Source organism: Nicotiana tomentosiformis, chromosome 5 (assembly GCF_000390325.3).
Source record: "Nicotiana tomentosiformis chromosome 5, ASM39032v3, whole genome shotgun sequence".
Taxonomy (NCBI): Eukaryota; Viridiplantae; Streptophyta; class Magnoliopsida; order Solanales; family Solanaceae; genus Nicotiana; species Nicotiana tomentosiformis.
Genome location: NC_090816.1, coordinates 55,588,122 through 55,608,047, shown reverse-complemented (window position 1 = coordinate 55,608,047; position 19,926 = coordinate 55,588,122). Strand labels below are relative to the sequence as shown.

The window sequence follows — 19,926 nt, the reverse complement described above, 5'->3', positions numbered from 1 at the left end:
TAAATAAAATTCCTTCATTTGTTAAACTAACTAAATGGGAATAATATTTATTATTTTAGAAAAAAATCTTAAATTATATTTATAACTCAAACAAATTATCTAATAATATGTATATTTATTTTAAAATTTATGTATTCATTAGTATAGGTAAACGCGCAAAGCGCGTATCCAAGACTAGTATATACTTAATGTTGCGGGTATAAATAATACTAGTAGGAATAAAAAAGAACTTACGTAAATTGACCGATTCTAACGCCGTTGATAAACGTCCACCCGAAACTAGGAAGTCTACATTTGAGTATGTTACAAGGCAAACTTCCTTTCATCGCCGGAAAATAACGAGTCTCAAAGATGGCGGCGCCGTCATGGATCCAATCGCTATTGAATCATCGGAAGAAAGTGCTGGCCTCTATGCACATGAAATGCGTCTCCACTCGCCTTCGCAAATACGGTTAGCCTTCTTTTGCTCTCTGCGATTTGCTTTAAATCTACATGTATTTATCTAATCGCCGTTTGTATTTAGGATTGAGATTTGAAGATTTGTTCGATCCAATGGAGGATATGGACATAAAAGAGGCTCTAAGACGCCTCCCTCGTGAAGTTGTGGACGCTCGACACCAGCGTCTTCTCCGTGCTATGGATCTCTCCATGAAGCATCAATACCTCCCCGACGATATTCAGGTTTGAAATGTGTTCCTAATTGTTATTAATTTGTTATTTGATGAAGAAATCTTCAGTGTTATTAAAAGTCGTGCTTCTGATGGAGGGGCATTTTCTGGAAAAATGTACACTTTATATACTAGGCATGTGTTTGAGTTGAAGTTGACTTGAAAAAAGAGTTTTGAAGTTGAACTTGCAAAGAAGTGTGAATTTGTTGTTTCGAGCAAAAATTAACTAAGAAAATATGGATTCTAAGCCATATTCCTTTTTGCTACATGAACTGTATAGAAAAAGCTCACAGTTTTTGTCGTGTCTGAGTTACAAATAGATAAACTTTTCTCACATTCAGTGTCTTGTGTTAGAAAGGAAGAAGCAAAAGTAAGCAGTACCCTTTCTAAACATGACAGCTTCCTGTTTATTTTGAAATGACACGACCGTCGGCAACCGGTTGTGTCTCTTCTCCTTTTATTTATTTATTTATTTGTCAGGTTGACCCATATGGGTTATTCGGATTTATCTCCATCATCTTACCGCTTGCACATCGTGGATCAACTCTTATTCCTATCTAACTTTCATAAATATCAACTAGATCGTGTAGCTAGAGCATACATAACAAAGGTCTTACCTATTAGACACTTCAATCTCAGATGATGTGTGCCTATAAAACCCCTCATCACTAACCAGTAAAAAAATAACACATGCACTTCACACGCCTAACATGGCAGAAATAACGAATGTAAAATAGCCGTGCGGCTTTGGAGTCTAGCTAATTAATAAAACTTTTAAGGAAAAAAGAAAAGATAAAATGATTGTCAAAACTCCTGCCGCCGGCAGCTCCCACCCTCAACCTTCATCTTCTTCCTTAGGAATTAGGATCTCCTCTTTTCTTTTGCAAGAACTTCCCCACCCCCAAACACTACTTCATGTAGTGTCTCCAGAACCCCCTCCCCCTATCCATCTTCTTTTCTGTACCTCCATAGTCGCTGGAAGTTCAACACTAACCATATGGAGTGTCGTAAAATGTCAAGAAACGACACATTTGGGGAATACAGTAGGCATCTTGTAATTTGCCAAAGAAAAATTGCGAAGATTAGTTTATAGCATGAAGATCAGGTGCCAATCTCGTGTATCTATGGCTTTCTCGTAATCTCAATTTGACTTAATTTTCTTGGAATGTCCCACCAAATCGAATCAAAGATGACCATTTGGCAACAACTTAGAATAGGAACTATCAAATTCGATCTCAATATATTGGTCAGTCATGAGGGTATGGTGTTAAAATTACTTACTCCCTCCGTCCCAATTTATGTGGCACCATTTGACTTGCCATGACATTTAAGAAAGAAATGAAGACTTTTGAAATTTGTGGTCTAAAATAAGCCTTAGACATTTGTGTGGTCGTAAATCACTCATTAAGAGTAAAATAAAATTTTTGAAGTTAAATTGTTTTGGCGAAATGGCCTCGTGGCCACTTAAACTTGTACCAGTTGGCCTTTCGATACAATCAAATAGAAAGCCCCAAGGGCGCCATATTCTAGGAGCCCAAATTATGTGATTGAATAAATCCTCCTGCGGGTCAAGGGCTCCTTCTCCCTCCCTTCTTCAAACTCCGATTCATATTTTTCATAGAGAAATCTCTGATCAAGGATAGAACAAGAGCTGTTTTGCATCATATCTAAGGGATTCCTTGGTTCGGGCCGAAGAAGCAATGTCACTCGATCATTATCAAACTGACTGCAATCTTTTTCTGTCCGTGAAGATCCCACCAGAGCGCCTTCTACTTCTAATAGGCCATGAACTAGATCAGAATCATTCTCAACGAGTCCATAAGAAGTGATCCCATTTTTTTCATCGGGTCCGGATAAAGACCAAAGATCTTGAGCGACCGATCCGGCAGAACAACTCAAAAGATAAAGAAGTATCGTTAATCTCTTCATGCTCGTTCCAAGCTCGAAGTACCATTTGTACAAATAAGAATCCCCTTCGTTACATGATTTCTTCTTCATATAGATAGATATAGGATCTATGGGGCAATTACTTAGAAGTACATTTTGTGCTACAGCCCTTCCTATCTGATAGAAAAGGATCCCATGATCCTGAACCGATCTTACCTGGGATCGCAAATCCCAAGTTTGTCTATGAAGAGCGGATCTAATTGTATTAGTGTCTATAATTGATTTCTTCTGTGTAATACTAATCGATAGGACCTCATTGGTAAGTGCTACAAGATCTCGTGCATTGGAACCCATGGTTATGGACCCGAATCCGTTAGTATGGAACATTTTCTTTTCCAAGTGAAATCCCCTAGTATATGAAAGAGTGAAAAAGTGCTTTCGTTGTTGTGGAAGAAGAAGCCTTCGTATCTTAATGCACGTATTTAATTTATTCGGAGCTATTAGAGCGGGATCCACTTTTTGGGGAATATGAGTCGAAGCAATAACAAGAATATTTCTAGTAGAACATCTTTCACAATCCCTGGAGAGATGGTTCACTAATAGACCGAGGGCTAAGTCATTCGACTCATTCACATCCAGATCATGAATGTTTGGAATCCATATTATGCAAGGAGACATTGCTTTTGCTAATTCGAATTGAAGGGTGATATAAAATCGGTCTATTTCCGGCATCATATCCATAGTTAGCCCATTCATCCTAGTTAGCAGTTCCAGCTCCGTATCAAGGTCACGATCGATATCGTCACTAGCATCAAGATTGGCACTATCATCAATATCGTCACTATCATCAATATGGATCTCATCAAGAAGAAAACCTTTAGGCTTGTTATCCAGGAACTTGTTCAGAAATACCGTAATGAAAGAAACATAGGAGTTTGTCGCTAGGTATTTGACCAAATAGGATCGTCCAGTTCCTATAGAACCTATCACTAAAATACCCCTAGAGGGGGATAAGGCTAAGCGGAGCGAAAAGGGTTTTCCATGAGATGTGAAATGAAAACTATTTTCCCCACACGAAGTTTGTGAATAAGTGATTGTCTGATAATGAGCAAGGAATATCCGTCTTTCTGCTAAACAAGATGGATTGAACTCATAATTCATTAGATGCTTTTTATGAATGTCAACTAAGCATCGTAAGTAAATTGCTCGCGGTTGTTCAATCATTTGATAACCAGAGTCATTCTTTGATAAACGATCACTATGAGTCAGGCTCAATAGAATTTGCTCAATCCTATTTTCTGTCGTTAAGGTGGAGAACTGAACCAATAATTCTCTTTCTATTAAGGTGGAGAACTGAACCAATATTTCCAGACAAACCAGTTACACTAAGACCCGCATAAACACGTATGGGATCAGGAAAAGAATCCCCTGAATATTGGGTAGCTGTTGTTAAACTTACAGTTTTCCCATTTGAATGTCAACTAAGTATCGTAAGTAAACTGCTCGCGGTTGTTCAATCATTTGATAACCAGAGTCATTCTTTGATAAACGATCACTATGAGTCAGGCTCAATAGAATTTGATCAATCCTATTTTCTGTCGTTAAGGTGGAGAACTGAACCAATAATTCTCTTTCTATTAAGGTGGAGAACTGAACCAATATTTCCAGACAAACCAGTTACACTAAGACCCGCAGAAACACGTATGGGATCAGGAAAAGGATCCCCTGAATATTGGGTAGCTGTTGTTAAACTTACAGTTTTCCCATTTGAACACTCCAACTTGACGGAATGAGTACTAATAAATACATCCAGTAGAGCGTGTATATCAATTGTGCTGACATGTACAACACGTAATATGCTAGACTATTTATTACTTGACATGTGTTATTTGTGGGTCCCATTTTTAAATACTAAATCAACAAAAAAGAAGTTACAAATTAAAAACAGAAAAAAGAAAAAGAGGAAAAAGACCCGACACTTCTCTACTACCCCAGTAACCCGTACCCACCTACCTTTCTTCTTCTCCGTTCACCCACCTCCCTTCCTTTCCTTATTCTTATTCTTTCTTCTCCTTTCTCTTTTTCTTTAGTGTTCTTTCTCTCTCTTATTCTGAATCAAATTCACAACACCACTATGGTCATGATTAGACTTAGAAAAAAAAATTGAATTTTGGAATTTCAGAAAAATTCAATAGAAATCCATGTTTTTGAAACAGTGGAGGCCGCCCAATACCATTGCAAATATTTGCCCTTTTTTGTTGTTGTTTTGGCAAAGAGATTCGATGATAGGGTTTTCTTCAAACCACCGGTGGTTTAGAGTGGTGAGTGCTTTTGACCACCAGAAAACTTCAATGGCTGCCACCTCCACTTCGCTGGCAACCAATCATATAACCCCATCTTTTCTAAAAACTCCAAAATCATAAGATATAAGTAAAAATGCATAATCTTCATATTGAATTTGGCCGGAATTGAACTTTCTGATGCTCTCTCTCCTCGCTTAAGTTGAAGAGAAGAAAGAGAGCGGAAATGAGTACTGACAGACTAGGGGTCATTTTTTTCCTTTTCTTTTTCATTATTTAAATTTTTTTCCTATTGATTATAGTATTTTCTTTAATCATATTATTGCAGTCACGCACATTTTTTGCGTGGTTGACACACATTTTGTCCACATCACCTATGTCACTGCCACATAAGCATAGTCAATGGTCAAGGTGGTTTATTAGTACTCATTCCGTCAAGTTGGAGTGTTCAAATAGGAAAACTGTAAGTTTATGTATCGGCTTTGCAAACTGGTGCAAGTTTAAGTGGCTACGAGGTCATTTCGTGGAAAGATTGACCTTTTCTTTAGGACAAACTAAAAAGGAAAGAGTTCCACCTAAATTGGGATAGAGGGAGTATAATTTTTATAGTTTCACAAAATAACTAGCAGAGATTAAAATATGTACTACTCTTATAGGGGGTTATCTCTTCATGAGTGAAGCCATGCGTTTTAGAGAAGTTTGCGCTTCAAATAATGGTGTACAAAGTGATTCCGGTGAGAATTAGTCAATTCTTTTAGTTTCAACTTTGAGGAGTTTAATATCGACATTATTGTATATGTAATGCTGAAACTAGTTATTTTAATTGCAATGTATTATTTTACTAAATTCATAGATATTTGATAATTTTGAATGTCACGTCAATTGTGCGCCTCAATTCAAAGAAGTGTGCACTTCTAGCTTTTCGTTTCAATTTCATGAACCTGGTTGTTTTTGCGCTTTTCGCTTTTAAAAACCACGACAAATACATGGTATCAACATATCACACTATTGACTCTTTTCCGATAAAGTATATGTCGTTTCAAATATAAAGTATGCTGATGATAGTGTTCATACAACCATATATTAACTCTTATGTTTCACATATCTTCTTTATTTTTCGTAATTCTGAGTTCACATATCTACTCATTGATTTTATCTATTAGAATTGACATCTGGAATTAAGGCAAACTATTACATTTAATAACTTATTATACATGATTAATAATATAAATGGAGAATACATAGTTTTCTCTCTCACCATGGGGTCCAATGATCCCCAGACTCGTCCTAAACAGAAGTATTATCACCTCAAGAGACTAACCACCAGATTTAGATTGGGCAGTGGAACTCATGCGTTACCTGTTATCCCACATCATTATCCCTCTTTTTTTCTTCAAAACTTGAATTTTGATTTCTTTTACACTTTTTGTTTTCGCACCATCTTCTTTGAGGTATTAATTTTGTTCTCGTCTTTTGTCGTTTGAGATCAAACAAACTCATTTTCCAGATTCTTCAAACTCATGAACTGTGTTGGAGAACTTCAGTGTCTAGATGATTTCTGCTTGAATAACAAATGCTCTTTAAGCTATGAAAGATCACAATGTTCTGAGGTGTTTCGTAAACGTATTCAGTTCAAGATATGTCAAAGCCCTTAGTGGAGATACCACTAGATCCTTGTCTAGTAGCCTGGGTGAACTAATGCGGTATACTTTATCACAACGTGGGCCTGGAAATGGAATGATGATTAGGATCTTGAATGGTATTGCGAAAGTTGGATCTGTTCCAAAAGCTATTTCACCCACACTGAAAGTCCTTTCTTCTTACCCCTGTTCCCATTGAAACAAAAGGTGAACTAATGCGGTATACTTCATCACGACGTTGGCTTGAAGCTGAACCTTCCTCTACTGGTGAGTTATTTACATTTTCTAATTAGTTAGATGTGCCTATTGCTCACAGAAAAAGAGTCAGATCTTTCACCACCAAACACCCCTTATCTAATTTTGTCTCCTACAATTCTTTGTCTCCCTCCTATAGAGCCTTTGCCTTGTCTATTTCTTCTGTGTCTATTCCCCAAGATGGGAGGGAAGCTTTTGCAAATCCTAAATGGAAGCAAGCTATAATTGAAGAAATGAAGGCCTTGTAAAAAAATAAGACTTCAGAACTTGTTACTTTACCACCAGACAAGAAGTTGGTTGGCTGCAAAGAGTCTTCACTGTGAAGCACAAAGCTGATGGCTCAATTGAAAGATTCAAAGCAAGATTGGTGGCAAAGGTATTCACTCAGACTTATGGAGTGGATTATCAAGAGACATTTGCCCCTGTTGATAAGAGGAAAATTATTATAATTCTTTTGTCTTGTGTATCTAAACTTGATTGGGACTTGCAACAGTTTGATGTGAAGAATGCATCTCTTTATGGAGATTTAGAAGAAGAGGTGTATATGAAGATTCCTCCTGGATACAAAGTCAAGGAAAGATATGCAGATTGAAGAAAGCCTTGTACGGACGGAAGCAATCCCCAAGAGCTTGGTTTGTCAGATTCAACAAAGCAATACTGATCATATCCTCTTTATAAGATCTCCTGAATGATCTTCTTCAGGAAATCTCCTTCAGTTACCAACAAAGCAATGCTGATCACACTCTCTTCATAAGACATCAAACGAATAAACTCACTCTTCTCATAGTTTATGTTGATGGCATAGTAATGACGGGAGATGACAAAGAAAGGATGGCCCGATTGAAGAAGTTGTTGGCACATGAATTTGAGATCAAGGATCTAGGGAAATTGTAGTACTTCTTGGGAATTGAGGTTGCTAGATCAAAACGAGGAATCTTTATTTCTCAAAAGAAGTATATTCTGGATCTCTTGAAAGAAATTGGTATGACAGGTTGCAGACTCACATAATCGCCCATTGAAAGCAATCACAAGTTACAAAGCGGAGTTGGAGAGTCAGTTGATAAGGAGAGATATCAGAGGTTGGTTGGAAGACTCATTTATCTCTCCCACAGTAGACCAGACATAGCCTATTCAGTTAGCCTGGTGAGTCGATTCATGCATGATCCGCGAGATCCTCATATGTAAGTTGTCTTTCACATTTTGCGGTACCTGAAGTCTGCTCTAGGGAAATGTCTATTTTTCTCCAAACATGATCAACTCCAATAGAAGCCTTTACAGACGCGGATTGAGCTGTATCTCTCGATGACATAAGATTTACATCCGGTTATTGTACGCTCGTGGGAGGAAACTTGTTTACTTGGAGAAGCAAGAAGCAAAGTGTAGTTGCTAGATCAAGTGCGGAGGCAGAATATAGAGCTATGGCCCAGGGTGTTTGCAAACTGCTTTGGCTACAAAAGCTACTAGAGGAATTGAGAATGTCTGAAAAAGGAAAACTTTCCTTGTACCATGACAATAAGCTGCCATCAGTATATCTCATAATCAAGTCCTGCATGACCGAACAAAGCATGTGGAAATTGATCGACACTTCATCAAAGAAAAATTACAACTGGTGTCTTGAGTTTGTTTCATATGTCATCGGAAAAACAACTAGCTGATGTATTTACCAAAGGTCTCAACAAGCAAACTTTCCCTACATTGAGTAGCAAGTTGGGCATGTGCGACATCGTTGCACCAACTTGAGAGGGAGTGTTGATTAGCATGATTCAAGGAGATATGATTATATTTAGGAGATTTTATTTTATTTGATTTCATTTGATAGCTGGATTGTTTGTATAGATTTATTTTATTTTCTTAATTAACATTAAGAGCTTTGTATAAATTCCCTTCCTCATGGGATGTAAATACACACAGAATTATAAAAAGCCTTTTCTTCTTCTCAAGATCTATATGGATGTATGATAAATATTCAACCTTTACATCAAACCGACACTTCCAAGTGCCAACAACCCGTTAACAAGTTCTATGCATGTGTAAGAATGCATTAAAAGCATATATAGACGATGTGTATGAATAAAGCACTTGAGTGCATTGATATGATTAAAGAATCACTTAAACAAAATACAGCTTCCACCTTTATGCTCAAACTCATTAATCGGTACCATATGCAAACCAGAAACACAACGGTTTCTCATAACCTGCGTACACACGACCAAGATAAAATGGCTGATCATATGACTATTGAGGTATAGATCCAAATCTACGCGCAACAGGAATGTGATCTCACATACCCAACAAGAACATGAAATAATCATGCCCAAACTAATACCTTAACAGGAACATGTAATGACATGCCCTAACTGATACCTCAACAGGAACATGCAATGACATGCCCAAACTTATACCTCAACAAGAACATGTTGTTGTATGCCCTAACTGATACCTCAACGTGAGTGCATACCCCCAATAAACTCAACTTTCCGCGTAACAATCTCAAATAAATAATGAGAATAGAATATATATGCTAACAAGGTGCATGTAAGAAATAGCGTATGACGTAGTAGTTCCATAATGTAAAACGAGTACATGAAATCATAATGTTAAACTAGCATGTGAATTTTGCTCATCATTGGCCCTTCCCTTTATCTTCCTGAGTCGAGGGTCTACTGAAAACAACCTCTCTGCTTTTTTAAAGGTAGGGGTAAGCTCTGCGTACACACTACCCTCTCCAAACCAAACCCCACTTGTGGGAATACACTGGGTTTTTTGTTGTTGTTGTTGGTGGTATTGAAACTAGCATGTGAATGATGCCTATAACGTTATACAACATAAATAAGATGCTCAAATAGTCATAGAACAAAATAAAACATGCAACTAGTAAGGCATGTAACAAACATGCATAAAAAGGCTAAACAAGCTACCCCAAGCATGGATAAATCTTGGCATCCGTATATACGCTCTTCACCTCGCATATACGTTACCCCAAACAAATAGCACATAGCAACAATATCATTTTTAGGAAAAATTCTCTATATCGAAGTCAACCAAGGTACTTACCTCTATCCCAAACTAGCTCTATTCCTCAAAATCCGTCTTTTCCTTCTCCAACTCCATCAAACGAGCCCGATCTAGCCCAAAGAATGCTCCACAATATCACTCCAAGTCGTAGGACTCAATTCCATAAGCAAAAGATAGGCTTAGATCAAAGTCAACAAAAGTCAACCCCAGGCCTACATGATCAGATTCCGAAACCAGAGTCAGTAACAAGAGTCAAATTCCGTTTACCCATAACCTCGCGAGTCCAAATATGTTATTAGATTCTCAGTCCTAATCCAAATCATATTCAAATCCTCAAAAGTACTTTCTTAACATTCAAGTAAGAAATCCTCATTTTCTGCTTGAATCCATATTTAAATGACAGATCTTAGGTTAAATTCATGAAATAAATTCAAATAAGTTAGAATCAGTTACCCCAAGCTCCAAAATGGTGAAAAGTAACATAATCACCAAAACTCCATATTTATACAATATGAAACTTTTGCAGTGCTGGCCGCACTCTGGTCTGTAGAAGGCTGTGCTTTTAATTGAGGGAGTTATGTTAATGTCAAAATGTCGAACGGTTTGAACCACTGAGAACTAGACTCAAAGGGTTACAACTTTCATTTTTGGATCATCCCCAAATTTATTATAGATTGGAAGATAGTCGGTGTGCCTTTGAATACCTCAGTATCCTTTTAGCTTCTTTCTAGTATTGTTTTCCTGAGTCATATGCTAAGATTGAGGCATTTGGTCGTTTATATGAAGAACTTGGGGACAAGGGCAGGAATAAGAAGTTGTACAGGCTGGCGAAGGAGAGAGAGTAAGGCCCGTGATCTGGACCAAGTAAGGTGCGTAAAAGACGAAGACAGTAGAGTTCTGTTGGAGGGGGCACAAATTAGGCAGAGATGCAGTCTTATTTCCATAAACTCTTGAATGAAGAGGGAGATAAGAGCATTGAGCTAGGTGAGTTGGAGTACTCGGAGCGACTTCGGGATTTTGGGTACTGTAGATGCATAAGAATGGGGGAGATTGTAGGGGCTATGCGCAGGATGAGTAGGGGTAGAGCGACCGGGCCAGCCGAGATCCTTGTGGAATTCTGAAAGAGTGTGGGTAAGGCAGGTTTGGAATGACTCTAGGTTGTTTAACGTCATTTTTAGGACGAAGAAGATGCCTGGAAAGTGGAGGTAGAGTACGATGATTCTGTTGTACAAGAACAAGGGGATATCCAACACTGCAACAACTATAGGGGTATCAAGTTGTTGAGCCATATGATGAAAGTTTGGGAGAGGCTGATCGAAGGGATGATGAGGAGGAGTGTGTCCATTTTCGAGAACTAGTTTGGTTTCATGCCGGGACGGTCGACTACTGAAGCCATTCACCTTGTGAGGAGATTGGTGGAGCAGTATAGGGCGATGAAGAAGGACTTGCATGTGGGGCAGAGTGCTGGCCAGTCAAGAACTCCCATATCCAGCAGATGAGAGTAGCTGAAATGAGGATGTTGAGATGGATGTGTGGGCATACTAGGTTAGATAGAATTAGGAATGAAGCTATTCGGGACAAGGTGGGAGTGACCCCTGTGGAGGAAAAGATCCGAGAAGCGAGGCTAAGATGGTTCAGGCATGTTAAAAGGAGGAGCACAGATGCCCCAGTTAGAAGGTGTGAGAGATTGGCCTTGGGGGTAAGAGGAAGGGTAGTGGTAGGCCAAAGAAGTCTTGGGGAGTGGTGATCAAGCGGGACATGGCACAACTAAAGCTAACCGAGGACATGTCCCTTGATAGGAGGGCGTGAAAGTTGAGAATTAGGGTAGATGGTTATTAGGTAGTCGAGCGTTTCCCTGTGTCTTCCTTAGTTCAATAGTATTAGTGTTAGCTGGTATCCCTTTTATTCTTAGTTTGGTATTACCACATATTTTGTGTTGTTACTTGCCTTCCATACGCCCTTAGTTTGTTATCATTTCATATCTTGTACTGTTATTACTGACTATTAGTGCTTCTTTCAAACCCTCTTTTGCTTTCTAAATACCTTGTATTTTGATATTACTTGCTATAGGTGCTTCTTCCATCCTTTCTTTAGCCGAGGGTCTATCGGAAACAGTCTCTCTGCACTTCTAGGGTAGGGGTAAGGCTGCGTACATCCTACCCTCCCCAGACCCCGCTTGTGAGATTACAATGGGTTGTTGTTGTATATTCGGTATAGCACACAGCATGATATGCATTAGATTACCGGTTGCACTCTTTTTTTTTTTTTTTTTTTTTTTTTTTGGTTAAGGAGGGTAACCCGCAGCCGCTACACTTGGTGCGCACTGGGTAAACCTCCCTCCTGTGTAATAGCCTGCAAACCACACACCGGTTGCACTTGTCTAAAGAACTCCTTTTTATTTGGTCCTGCTATTGTGAAGTATGTGGACATATCCTATGGGCTGAAGCTTTGGCTCTAGAAATAGAAAGTGTTTATGAGTTTGCAATCTTGCGTATCAGCATATATATCATTCAATAGTCTTCTTAATTATGCGGCAAGGTTATCGGCAAAACCACCATCTGTACGAGATTCATGAATCATGCAAAATTCTTGTCATTTCTGTCTATTTCTAACTTCATTCAAAGAAGACAGATTCTGGAGCATGGCTTTTGAAGAATGAAATCTCATACTGAGGGGGAACGTTTTTCTCCTTTATCTTTAGGGACTAGATACAAATAAACCTATGTTCTGATGCCAATGAAGGAGAAAACAGGAACACACAATATATGGATTCTAATCTGTATTCGTTCTTGTTTCTTTTGAAATGGAAAATATTTTTTTGAATGGGTGTATTCATACTTCTTTCACTAGCCAATATTACAATCACATGTATTTGAATATGAACTGTATAGAAAAGGTTCATAGTTTGTCACACATGCGTTACAGATAGATAAAAATATTTGAAATCTGCTTACAAAGAACAAAGGCCGGAAGATTTTCAATTTCTTTTGCTGGAAGAAAGAGAAGCAAAAATAGCTAATAATAAATACCCCGTGAAATAATAGAGGTGCACACAAGTTGGTTGGGACACCATCGTTAAAAAAAAACGCTAAAACGAAAGGAAAAAGCAATATCCTTTATAAACAAGATAACTTGTTGTCTACTTGAACTGTCACTACCATTGGCAACCGATTGTGTCTCTTCTCCTTTTCTTTCATTTTAATTTTATTTTACTTTTCGAGTTCACCCACATGGGTGCCTGGATTTATTTCCTTCGGAACTTGTATGGTGGCATGAACTTCACTTGAACAAAAAAAGTTCGTGAAAGTTGAAGATTTATGAATGGAAACAAGTATTTCACTTGAAATACATATTTATATTTCATATTTTGCTTAAGGTTCAAATAATGTTTTACTTGAAACCCAGTGTTCATGGCTAAACTAGAATACTGAAATAGTGTTCATCCCCAAAGGGGCTCTAGGTGATCCTAGTGAGAAGACGTTAACTTCTTTGAATCTGAGTCGAAAAGATTAGAGAAAAGAGAAAAGGAATGAATAAAATAAGGCCTTTTTTCTATTTGATAGTAGGACCTCCTATACTTGCAGCTTCAATGTTCTTTTTGTTTAGTTTGTAATGTATCTTCCATTTGTGTTTTTCATTTCCAAAATACTAGATATCTTAATATCATGCATGTGGCTATTGTCTTTGTATATGTTCTGATATAGTTTATGATTCCTGGGTATTTTATATGTACAGGCAAAGCAGACGCCATTTAGGAGTTATTTACATGACATGATATCTCTGGTGAGTTCATGTTTCTAACTGGTTGTAGCCAGAGTTATTTGATACTATTTGATTTCCTTCACAAATATAGAGTTGATTAGAGAAGCATTTGGCAATTTTGAACTTCATTTTTCTCTTTTTTGGGGATGGGAGTCTGTTTTGTGAAGTCCACAGTTCAAATATCATTTTTTGTGCTTGACATTATCTATATGGATAATAAGACGCTTCTTGCTTAACAATTTAATAACAGGTAAATCAAAATCCATAACTACTAGTTCTTTCAAAGCACATGTACTATGTCCAATTTTTGTAGCAAGGAGCTACTTGAGAAAGAAAACAAGAAATCAAATAATCAAGCAGCACATTGAGAGTTGTTCTTTCCAATTCACTTCCACCACCTTATACAAGTAACTGCCTCAAGGCAATTTGATAACGCCTGATATTGCCACCTGCTCTGCATACTAGAAAAAGAATCCTACATCTAATTGATACTTATGTACTCGACATTGGCCTGTAAGCTCCTTTGTTCGTCTCCGTCCACCAGGACATGGTGTTGGTAATTCAGTTTTGACAAGGCTATTGCTTTCTATGTACTGTGCTTTGTGGCTTTCCGTATTCAAGATGTAGATGAAAGTCTCCAATGTGGGAGTTTAAAGATACTAGTTAAACTATAAACTGTAAACATCAATCTGTAACCTGTTGAAATATCAAGTCTTGTATACATTGGATGTAAGGTGAAACCAGACTTTTGAAATGCAATAGGACAATAATTTTTGTTTGTTCAAGCTAGCTTTTTTGCAGATACTTGACCCATTTTTAGCTATTTCCTAGAAGAATGTTTAGTTTAATTTTGAGAAACACCAACCCACCCCCAAACCACCACAAACCAACCCAAGATGAAAACAGATACTCCTTTAATTTTATTACTGATGAAGTCAGAAAATCTTCCGCCCCTGAATATGTTTAAAACTTGCCACTGTAATAGTTGTTTGAGAATTTAGTTCATATCAAGGGGACTACCTTAAATATCCTTCTCTGAAATTTGCCTTTCTGAAGATAAAGAAGGAGAAGGCAGAACGTGAAGCTTTGGGAGCGTTGCCTCTTTATCAACGCACTATTCCCTGATCTGCCACCATCCCTGTGCTTGCTATTTGATTTATGCTGGTAATAATTGGAGCCTTCTTTGGAGAAAAGGTCATCTGGATGTTATTTTGTTGTATTGTGTGGAGGAACATATTGCTTACGGCGTGGCTTGTAAGGTGCCAGGCCATAGTCTTTGCTCACTAATAAATTTTCTTCTGAACTACAAAGTTCTGAGTGGAAACTTTTCGAATTCTTTGGATTTGGCTGCGTTTAAAAAGCAGTTGCATGGTGGAGATATTTATTCACCATGGTATGTCATATTTCTTTTTATATGTCAGCTTTATGAGTTTTTCAGATGGCTTATGAATCAAGTTGAAAATTGCCAAATTTATATTGATGTCCATGGTTATAGGTATTTGATATTCTGAGCTTTGAATTCCTTCTGCTGCGGTTATGAGGGAGAATATTGTGCTGTTACAGTGGATTAGCTGTAATCTCTAAGCAAACCTTGCATTCAGCAGTGCCATTTTAATCTTGCTGTTTATCATCATTGCCTGTTCTAGTTTCTTGCAATCTGCTTCCTCCTAATTCCTATGCACTGTCAGGCCCCTGAATTGTCCATAAAGGAATATTAAGCTGAATCTGAAATGTCCATAAAGCAAGATTAAGCTGAATGGCAGGGATATTTGGATCATCCATACAGTAGCTATTTCAGAACAAAAACCTTTTTGGACGTTTTCTACGTGTTCCAGTAAATCCATCGCTTAAGAGCTTTTCTCTGGAATAAGATGGGATTTTTGAATGTGTCCAAGTATTTTGGATAAAAATACAGATACCAATTGCATCGTTTCGGCGGCATGTGTTTGACTATATTGAGAATTTGAGATGGTTTGTCCATAAACCTTTGCCATGATAACAACAACGAACCTAGTGTAATCCCATAAATGAGGTATGGGGAGGGTAGTGTGTACGACCTTACCCTTCTCTATATATATATATATATATATATATATATATATATATATATATATATATATATATATATATATATATATATATATATATATATATATATATAAGAGGCTGTTTCTCGTAAACCTTTAGCATGATAATTGGCTTAATTCCACTCAACCATTAAAATATGGTTAATATTGACTTGGGCTGGACAGGGAAAGTCAAAAAGACTAAATAAGATAAAGTACATCTTGTTGGATAGTTTGTCATAATCGCCTACGTGCCGATCTAATGCTTAAACAACTTAACATCACAAATAACACCTTTTGCATTATTTACAATAAGGAACAAGAAGACAGCACACACATCTTCAATTGTTATGTTGCAAAGCAACTTTGGGACCAAACTAAGGAATATAGGAGACACCCAGCCCCAGAGCCCTCCTACTAACTTACAAGATCCCAGAATGGATCAAGAACCAGTTAAAAAACTTAGACCTTTAACTGGCAATACCTAATTCCTTTCATCTTGTGGCATACTTGGTTGACATTATTTTTTTTAATTTACTCAAAAGGTCACCATGACAAAAATTCTGTCCAAATCCTGGGTAAAAGTTTGGATAGGGCTTTTATCTTCACAGCTACAGTATAGGAGTGCTCTATCATACAGGAAGAAAGTGTAGCGGACAAAAAGTTGAGTTAGCATATACTTGTACTCCAAAAACTATACATAAAGAAACTTCCTTCTAGTTTTGATTCTGAAAGTGATAAGTTGATGTCTGACTGTCTTCATTGAAGCTTTCACTTTCTCTGGTAAAGTATTAGCATCCATGAAGCTAGTAGACGCGATAGCCCTTAATCCGAGATCTCTTTTTAACAAAAAATAGTTGGATTTGTCAGCCTTAGACGAAGAAGACTGTTCGTATAGTAGTAGGTTTAAGAACTGGTTCAAACCATCTCAATAAAAGGTCAATTCAATTGTTATAGTAAGCTTTTTTTTACGCCCTGCATTGAAGCATTATTCAATGACAGGAGGCAAGGCACTTTACTATGGACACCCCAATTAGCAAGCAAATTAGCAGGGGCATTTGCTTCCCTATAGCATTTGACTAAAGGTATAATGGCTACGATTCTTTATGCTCAGAATCTGTTTAACCACTTGTCTGATTTGTCAAGGTGTAACAGACTTACTGTTTATGATGTTTATAGGGCGTAACAATGTAGGTATTCGAGTTTTTAGCCAAAATTATCTCTTATCTTTAGGGTAAGTCTAATATTGTCCTTTACAGGGGCGGCCCGACGTATTTTGGGCCTAAAGCCAAATTTTAATGAGGGGCCTTAATGTTTTTAATTTTTTTATTATTTGAAGTCAATTTTTCTAGCTTTTTTAGATGCAAAGTTACTAATAATTTTCTTATAATCAATTTCTCCTAATAAGTCTTTCTCAATTGACAATATAGCTAACCCATTTAATCTCTCTTGAGACATTGTTGATCTTAGGATCATATATATTTATAGGAGTTGAATTATTTATTTCATTCATAAGCATCAATGTATTATTTTGAGGATCTATTTCCGACTTGTCACGTACTTGTTCTTTTTCTACTTGAATATTATTAATTTTCGAATTATCTAACTCAACTGAATTACTAACTTGCTCATCTAGAGAACACTCTCCCAACTTTTCTGATTCAAGATTTTTATTATTCAATAAAAATTTGTCAAGAGCACCTTTTTGAGATTGTATTAGATTTTGAATTCTTCTTCTTTTCTTGAATTTTTCATAACCAGATTCACACTTTCTATTTGACATACTTATCTTCTAATAATAATAAATAATCTAAAAATGCACTAAATAGCAAAATATTAAATTTTAAATGAGAAAATAATAAAAAGATAGAATAAATAGCAAAATATTAAATTTTAGATGAGAAAATAATAAAAGATAGAATAATAGAACCTGGTTCAAAAACGGATAGCTTGATATGAAATTAAATTTTCTGTTCGAGTATGCTTGTTGTAACTTGTAAGACTTGAATCATGAAAATAGAACAAACAAAACACTCCACTATTTCTTGAATCAATACACTGAACTCTGAAGTCTGAAGATCCAAAATAAAGCTTTGATCTTTGGCTATTGAAGAATGAAGAATGAAGAATGGAGTGTGATTAATGAACCGTTGAAAAATGGAGTAAAAACAAAGTATAAAATATAATATAGTGACATAGCTATTAGTGCACAATGCACACATTGTCTACTTGTCTTCACTTTGCTCAACAAAGTTTTGTGAGTAAGAACAAAGTATAACATATAATATAATGGCATAGCTATTAGTGCACAGTACACACGTTGTCTGCTTGTGTTCACTTTGCTCAACAAAGTTTTGTTTGAGAAAGTTGTGGACTTGTGGTCCACTATCTCAAATTTGTGTTCAAACTTCCCGTTTCATTTTATATATTTTTTAATTTATAAATATAATATAGATATAACCAAAAAATGGGGCCCCCATAAATGTGGGGCCTAAAGCAATTGCTTTACCCGCTTTATGGACGGGCCGCCCCTGGTCCTTTATATATAACCCTAAGCACCTTTCATCCTGTTTGTAAGACTTGAGCAGAAATAGTCTTAGTAGCAAAAGTAACCTAACGGCTCCAACAAACTAACGGTAGTGAGGTGCACCTAACATGAGTAAAAAAACCCAACCTGTTTCTTCTTCTCCAATTCTTTTCTTGCCCCAGTTCGTTATTTCCCTCAAATTCACGGAATCCTAACCAGAAATTTCCTGTATGAGTTCAAGAAATGTGTTGCTGTGATTTTTTCTTTAGCTTTATGTTGGTGATTGAGAGCTTACCCGGTTCATATTTTCTCATCTTTGTGTTCATTGTGGTTACCTTCTTCGTAAACAAATATAGTATAAAATTTTGACAATGGCTGGAACTTGATTTTTTCACGTCTATTAATTTTAATAAAGAATATGGTACTTGTGATCCGAAAGGATGCTCCATTAGCTTTGCCTTTCTTGATGGAGGGACTCAATGTTGTTGAAATTATTATGCTTAAGTCTATTAAAATTAAAACAAAAAAATCTCAGATTATGAGAATAAAATAAAAAGGCAATCTACGCTAGATCCCCAGATAAAGAACTGTATTTTGAAAAATTAGTCTTAAAAAAACTCTTCATGTTTTCCCCCTTTTTTGTTGAAAGTTGAAACATTTCATATCAATTGTGTTTTTGTTGGATCTTTTTCTTTCGCTTTTTCCTTTCCCAACATTTTGCAGTTTGTAACACAGAGAGAAATAAATAGAATCTTCCCTTTTTACTTTGTTTTTTCTTCTGCGTCTTTCAAGAATGAAGCCAGTTTTTTAATTTTTTCATTATTTTCAACCAAAAGTGCAGCATCATGATTTATAAAAAGAAAAGACAGTTTCAGGGGGAAATAACGAACATGGGGAAGAAGGTGAATCGAAGAAGAAGAAACAAGATAGGTTCAAGCACAGCTCTGTGAATGCACCGTTAGTTTGAAGATTTTTCTGTTAATCTGCTCAAATTATGCAAACTTGGAGGATAAAAGGTTTTCAGGGTTATATTTGTAGGATAATACTAGACCTACCTTAGCGTCGTGTCATGGCCATGTCCTTCCACGTCCGACGTCGTGCCATGGCCACGCCTGCCATGTCATGCGTCCTGCCATGTCCTGCGTCCTACCGTGGCCATGTCCCGCCACGTCCGACGTCGGGTCATGGCCACGTACGACCACGCCCTGCCATGTCCTGCGTCGTGCCATGGTCATGTCCTGCCACGTCCGACGCCGTGCCATGGCCACGCCATACCATGTCCTGCGTCCTGCCATGGCCATGTCCTGCCACGTCCGACGCCGTGCCATGGCCACGCCCTGCCATGTCCTGTGTCCTGCCATGTCCTGCCACGTTCGACGCCGTGCCATGGCCACGTACGACCATGCCCTGGCAGGACATGGCAGGGCGTGGTCGTACGTGGCCATGGCACGGCGTCGGACGTGACAGGACATGGCCATGGCACGACGCAAGACATGGCAGAACGATAAGCGATAATTTTGGCTTAAAACTCGTAGGTATTCCCCATGTTCCACCGTAGAATGACCAAGCTGCCCTAGTAGCTTCTCTTACTAGAAAAATATGCTCATTGATTTTTATGTTAGTGGTTCTGCGGCATGAACAAGTGGATGGTCCTGGATGTCCAAATTTGCTTGTGATGTCATCTGTTGGGATTCTTCTTTTCAAGAGTCTCATCATGAAAAAGGACACTTTAAAGGGAAGGCCTTTGTGCCATATTTTAGTAGCTGAGCATATCGTGGTCTATGATTGTTTCATGATTTTCCAAGC

At 37.5% G+C, this 19,926-nt stretch overlaps 1 protein-coding gene across 3 annotated transcripts; it reads left to right on the top strand.

Annotated features, from left to right (window-relative positions):
- The first annotated feature begins 235 nt into the window (after positions 1 to 235).
- Positions 236 to 15,154, top strand: LOC104100308 (cytochrome b-c1 complex subunit 7-2, mitochondrial-like). 3 transcript variants are annotated; one of them, XR_011407804.1, is made up of 5 exons: positions 236 to 451; positions 524 to 681; positions 13,501 to 13,548; positions 14,584 to 14,920; positions 15,023 to 15,154. XR_011407804.1 is itself a non-coding variant. In XM_070174931.1 (4 exons), exons 1-4 carry the CDS (start codon positions 352 to 354, stop codon positions 14,650 to 14,652), a joined length of 375 nt encoding a protein of 124 aa, XP_070031032.1. In that variant the 5' UTR covers positions 238 to 351; the 3' UTR covers positions 14,653 to 14,966. The 3 variants fall into 3 exon arrangements, 2 of the variants coding, with proteins under 2 accessions (XP_070031032.1, XP_070031033.1); XM_070174931.1 differs by lacking the exon at positions 15,023 to 15,154 and having other exon boundaries at positions 238 to 451; positions 14,584 to 14,966; XM_070174932.1 differs by lacking the exons at positions 14,584 to 14,920; positions 15,023 to 15,154 and adding an exon at positions 13,778 to 14,312 and having other exon boundaries at positions 238 to 451.
- Positions 15,155 to 19,926: the final 4,772 nt, after the last annotated feature.

Bases quoted from the DNA above. Each gene is read 5' to 3' on its own strand.
- LOC104100308 (XM_070174931.1), top strand. From the start codon at position 352: ATGGCGGCGCCGTCATGGATCCAATCGCTATTGAATCATCGGAAGAAA. The intron at 452-523 runs GTTAGCCTTCTT...GTTTGTATTTAG, and splicing joins CACTCGCCTTCGCAAATACG to GATTGAGATTTGAAGATTTG. The intron at 682-13,500 runs GTTTGAAATGTG...TTATATGTACAG, and splicing joins ACCTCCCCGACGATATTCAG to GCAAAGCAGACGCCATTTAG.